Raw genomic sequence first — 5,665 nt, 5'->3', positions numbered from 1 at the left:
CATTAATACTTATAAAGCTAAGTTAAAAATATAATGTAACATGTATGTAAATATTATGTGAAAAATATATTTAAAAAATTGAGTACTGAACTTTAGAACTTTATAAACAGAGTGTAGTACATTTAAACCTAAATAAAAAATAATGTAACAAGATTACAATATTAAGTGAAAATTTTATTTAAAAACATAGAGTACAGAACATATTGTACAATTTTATAAATAAAGTGTCGTACTTCAAATTATAAAATTTAGTACTTTTAAATCTAAATAAAAAATATAATGCAACATGCAGAATAAAATATTATGTAAAAAATATATTAAAAAAAGTGCAGAACATATTGTAGAACTTTATAAATAGAATGTAGTACTTAAAATTATAAAATGTAATACTTTTAAACATAAATAAAAAATATAACGCAACTTGTAGAATAAAATATTATGTGAAAGAATATATTTAAAAAAATGAAAGGCAGAACATATTGTAGAATTTTATAAATAAAGTGTAGTACTTAAAATTATAAAGTGTAGCATTTTTAAACCTAAATAAAAAATATAATGCAACTTGCAAATCAAATATTATGTGAAAAATATATTAGAAAAAATAGAGTGCAGAACATATTGTAGATTTGTTTTATAAATAAAATTTAGTACTTTAAAATCTAAATAAAAAATATAATTTAACATGCAAGACACATATTATGTGAAAAATATATTCATAAATAGATTTCTAGTGCATAAATTAGTCTAATAAAAATTATAGTATAATATACTTGATGCAGAGTAAATGAAAAAAAAAGTATTTATGCATAAATAAAAAATTAGAACTCTTAAATCCAAATAAAAAATATAATGTAAGTTGCTGAATAAAATATTATGTGAAAAAAACATTTTAAAAAATATAGAGTGCAAAACATATTGTAGAATTTTATAAGAAGAGCGTAGTACTTAAAATTTATAAAATGTAATACTTTTAAAGCTAAATAAATAAATATAATGTAACTTGCAGAATAAAATATTATGTGAAAAAATATATTTAAAAATAGAGTGCATAATGTATTGTAGATCTTTTACAAATAAAGTGTAGTACTTTAAAATCTAAATAAAAAGGTATAATTTAAAATAAAAAAAAATAATATGTGAAAATTATATTCAAAAATAGAATTATAATACATAACTTAGCCTAATAAAAATTATAATGTAATATAGTTAATATAGAGTGAATGACAAAAAAAAGTTTTTATGCATAAATAAAAAAATTATAAATAAAAAAAATTATGTGGAATACGGAAGAAAAAACTACTTGATATATGTAAAGTAAGAGCCGTTAATTTTATATTTTATTTTATACCTGACACCTCCATTTCATCCCATCTAACCGCCTATATAAACGGGACTCCTGGTCTCCAAATAAGAAACGGACTCCGCTGAATTTTTGTCTCTCTCTCTATATATATATATATTATTGCGTTGCGGTTAATTTCGGTTCAGTTTTGATTGAAAACCGGAACCGAAATTGCACAGCTAATTCGGTTTTTGTCGGTTTGGTTTTCTTCGATTTTTTAGCGGTTTGGTTTTTTTCAATTTGGTTTATCGATTTTTTCGGTTTCGATTTTTACTGTCCACCCCTGTCTGTAGCAATACTCTTTTGAAAATATGAGTCTTTGTTTTATTGGTTTTTCTAATGTGAATAACAACAAATTTCTATGAATTAAACTTATTTATTGGTGAAATGAATATAAATGTAAGAGGTTTATTAACATTAAAATTAATTTGATCGATAAAAATAAAAATAAGTTAGAGAGAGTTTTGTACTTATCGGGTGATGATGGAAAACCAGCACATTTTTATCTGAAAATAATTATGAAAATAATGTCAAACGGAAAAGAAATCATATAAATTTTACTTTTTTCTTGTGATAAATTGATTGATTCCGTATTTAAATTTAATAATACGAGTGTAACTAAACTCCCACAGGTGGATAAAAGAGATTGAGTTGAGCAACTGCGATCAGATTCACACCCGGCTCGAATCACCGACGTTAGTTTCACTCTTCTTTTGTTTCTGATATAATCATTACTATGTACAAGTATCTTCTTTTGTTGTTTAATTTAGAGAAATATTTTCATCTTTTTTTATATATGAAATTTGTGGGTTTTGTGTGTTTACTCTACTGTATCCGTAGTTGCCATTTTTACATTTTAATTTAACAAGCTGATAAGTATAAGACGCCTAGGATTTTACATCTTTTTGTTGAAATATCTTAGCAATGAACTATATTTGCGGTTTCACCTCTGCTAATTACAACTTTCACTTGATTTTCTTATCTGTTTTATTTTAGCTTCGACTCGCTGAATGGTGTCCAAAAGAGTACAAAGATTGAATTTTTAGTTGTTCTAGCCTAATTATACAAGTATATTCTCATTCTATCATAATATTTTCAAGCTGAATCGTATACAACTTTATGCAGTAAATCTAGACATCTATGTATACTGGTGAAATATGCCTCTAAATATGTTGAGATTTTATGTTCCTCAATTGACAGAATGGGGGACCTAGTAGCTGATGAACATGTCAAATATATTCTGGCAGTTGAAAAGGTATGCCCAGTTTTTTTTTTTTGATTTTTTATGTATAGCTGAAAAATCTGGAATTTGAACCAAAACCCAACTTTGAACTTGTTTTGGTTTTAATTATGGCACTTGTTGCGGACTTATCCTATAACTTTAGCTCTAAATTTTGGAATTGGGTTTCAAAACATAAGAGGATGTCTATTTTCCTCACACATATATTATTAGCATTACGTGGTCTTCGTAGTTCACGTCTCCTTGCTTTCTTTTTAGAGGAAGGATGATTTTGAGTCCGTCGTGACCGAGCATTTGCGAATTAATGGGGCATACTGGGGATTGACGACAGTCGATATATTGGGGAAGTTGGAAAGTGTAAATCAAGAAGAAATTGTAGCATGGGTTATGAAGTGCCAACATGAATCTGGTTTGTGAGAATAATATACTTGATAACCGAATTGTTCTCTTCAGTGTTACAATTATTCCTTAGATCCTCTGATAATATATTTTTATGTGTCATACAGGTGGATTTGGTGGTAACATTGGACATGATCCTCATTTACTCTATACCCTTAGTGCAGTACAAATTTTGGCATTATTTGACAGAATAAGCGTACTTGACATCAACAAGGTGTCAAATTGTATCCTCCTCCATGTAGTTTTCCCCCTAGGCCTTATGCATTTTTTTGTCCGTGGATCTAATTTTTCAACGACTAATTTCAGTCTGTTTTGTAGCTTTAACTTTTGTATCCATCTTCCAATATCTTGGAAACAGTATTCTTTTTTGCCTTTTTCGAGTGCACTTGCTATGTTAGGTCACTGGAGACATAGAATTGCACCTCAGTAAATATAATTTTCCCGAGTACTGTAACTGTCAAAACGACGCTTAGGCTTTTCTGTTACGTAACTTGTTGAACTTGATCATAAAACCAGATATCGTTGCCCTACAAAATGAAGATGGATCCTTTTCGGGGGATATATGGGGAGAAATTGACACCCGGTAATTTTATTGCTCTCTTTTCCCGGAACAATTTAGCTTTATTGGATAGACTCTATAACCAGACCGAATCTTTCTGTAGGTTCTCTTACGTGGCTATATGTTGTCTCTCACTGCTGCGTTGCTTGGATAAGATAAATGTGGAAAAGGCTGTAAACTACATTGTAAGCTGCAAAAATCTGGATGGTGGATTTGGATGCACACCTGGTGCAGAATCCCATGCAGGGCAAAGTATGTATATCCTGGATGTTGAATATCTTGTAATTATGACAAACTTATAATTATGATCCAGCATTGCAAATATATCCTCTGAAAGCCACATGGCAAAATCATCCACTATATGCATATGGACTCCTCTAAACCTCACTACAAAAGTATATACCATATAAATTATCACATGAAAAGATTTTCTCTTGCCAATATTCAGTAAAGAATAGAGCTTGGGTTGGTCTAAGTTAGATCTTGAAATCTGGTTGATAACTAACACCTATCTTCACATGTCACAGTGGAGGAAAATTTCGATGACCAATAGGAAAAGTAATCAGTTTAAAGCTATTAAACTGTCTGAGATTTTAGCTCTTGCAGTGCCCTCTAGTCCCATATGGCAGAGTATCATTAGTCATTTTCCTTACCAAATATATGGTTATTAACTTCTTATAAATAAAGAGTTTTGATGTGTTGAATAATTACAATGATGTTTTATTGTTTCATTCAACTATACTCAAATTGTATATACTACTTGCATTGCGTCAGTGTAATTATTGCTTTCTATTTGAAAAGGAATGCGTGCTTAAGACTCTGGTAATTGTCTTTGCAGTTTTCTGTTGCGTTGGGGCTCTTGCTATAACTGGGTCTCTGCATCATGTTGACAAGGACCTCCTAGGATGGTGGTTGTGCGAGCGACAAGTTAAATCTGGAGGTCTAAATGGTCGACCTGAGAAGCTTCCCGATGTTGGTTCTTTAATTATACTTTAACAAGCTGAAATTGTTATCTTGGAATTTCTTTTGCTGTTACCATATCACTAATTTAGTTGCATTGCATCAGGTCTGTTACTCGTGGTGGGTCCTTTCTAGCTTGATTATAATTGATAGAGTTCATTGGATTGACAAGGAAAAACTTGTTAGATTTATCTTGGATTGTCAGGTAACTTTGGACTTTGATGATCCATTTCATCTTATAAATTATTTTTTCTCTTGAAAATTCCGAAATGTTACATTTGTGAGTTTTAACATTGCTTTTAGAATTCTTTTGATATGTTCTCTGAAACTGTAGGATAAGGAGAATGGTGGTATATCAGACAGACCAGATGATGCTGTTGATGTCTTCCACACATATTTCGGAGTTGCCGGTAAATAATCTTGTACTCCTTCATTATCCCCTTGTACTATCTAGAAGTCTAATTATTTTAGTAGATTATGAGAGAATAAATATGACAATCTTAATAGCTTAGAGTAGTTCTTTCCCTACTACCATTGGTTTGTTTCTTAGCCCCATCCCCAGCTTTTCCTTTAAGAAATTGGCCGTACAAATGGTTTATTTGCCCAAGCAACCTCTTCCTTGCTTCCATTTGAGTATTGGTTATTTAATAGTAGCATTTCATGTCTGAATTGTTTGCAGGTCTCTCGTTGCTTGAATATCCAAATTTGAAAGCTATTGATCCGGTTTATGCGTTGCCTGTGGACGTGGTGAATAGGATTTTCTTCAAGTGACTCTGGTTTAGTTGTCACTAGATAATTTTGTTTCTCAGCTGTATCTTTTATAGCGTTTTTTTTTTTGTATCTTTTGAAATTAAATCAACAGAAAATTAAAGCTCCATGTATTAGGATTTTTGTATCTTCTGGAATCAAATTAATAGAAAATTTTAGCACCATATTAAGAGCAAAGCCAATGCCGTTGTAAAAATAGGTGCACCTATTGTTATAATTTAGAACGAAAAAATGATTTTTGGTGCTAAAATAACACCACGTCTCTAATGGTTGGTTCTGTACTTAACTAAATTGTTTCAAATTTAACTAACTTTTCTATTTATGTATATAAAAAAATTTCGCTTTTACTTATTCTTTCTTTCCCTCTCTTTTTGTAACTCTTTTTTTTAGTGTGGCA

The 5,665-nt window shown here is 30.1% G+C and overlaps 1 protein-coding gene across 2 annotated transcripts; it reads left to right on the top strand.

Annotated features, from left to right (window-relative positions):
- The first annotated feature begins 1,886 nt into the window (after nt 1-1,886).
- LOC141724788 (geranylgeranyl transferase type-2 subunit beta 1) lies at nt 1,887-5,432 on the top strand. Of its 2 annotated transcripts, XM_074527056.1 has the most exons (11): nt 1,903-2,037; nt 2,339-2,410; nt 2,543-2,597; nt 2,841-2,991; nt 3,089-3,205; nt 3,498-3,564; nt 3,644-3,792; nt 4,379-4,512; nt 4,607-4,705; nt 4,835-4,910; nt 5,180-5,432. In XM_074527056.1, exons 3-11 carry the CDS (start codon nt 2,544-2,546, stop codon nt 5,269-5,271), a joined length of 939 nt encoding a protein of 312 aa, XP_074383157.1. In that variant the 5' UTR covers nt 1,903-2,037; nt 2,339-2,410; nt 2,543; the 3' UTR covers nt 5,272-5,432. The 2 variants fall into 2 exon arrangements, with proteins under 2 accessions (XP_074383156.1, XP_074383157.1); XM_074527055.1 differs by lacking the exon at nt 2,339-2,410 and having other exon boundaries at nt 1,887-2,037.
- Nucleotides 5,433-5,665: the final 233 nt, after the last annotated feature.

Source organism: Apium graveolens, chromosome 5, assembly GCF_009905375.1.
Source record: "Apium graveolens cultivar Ventura chromosome 5, ASM990537v1, whole genome shotgun sequence".
Taxonomy (NCBI): domain Eukaryota; kingdom Viridiplantae; phylum Streptophyta; class Magnoliopsida; order Apiales; family Apiaceae; genus Apium; species Apium graveolens.
Note: the sequence above shows the minus strand (reverse complement) of the source record. Positions and strands in the feature narration are given on the sequence as shown.

Coding starts and splice junctions, on each gene's coding strand:
- LOC141724788 (XM_074527055.1), top strand. CDS start 2,544: ATGGGGGACCTAGTAGCTGATGAACATGTCAAATATATTCTGGCAGTT. Junction 3,206..3,497: donor CATCAACAAGGTGTCAAATT/GTATCCTCCTCC, acceptor TCATAAAACCAG/ATATCGTTGCCCTACAAAAT. Junction 3,565..3,643: donor TGGGGAGAAATTGACACCCG/GTAATTTTATTG, acceptor ATCTTTCTGTAG/GTTCTCTTACGTGGCTATAT.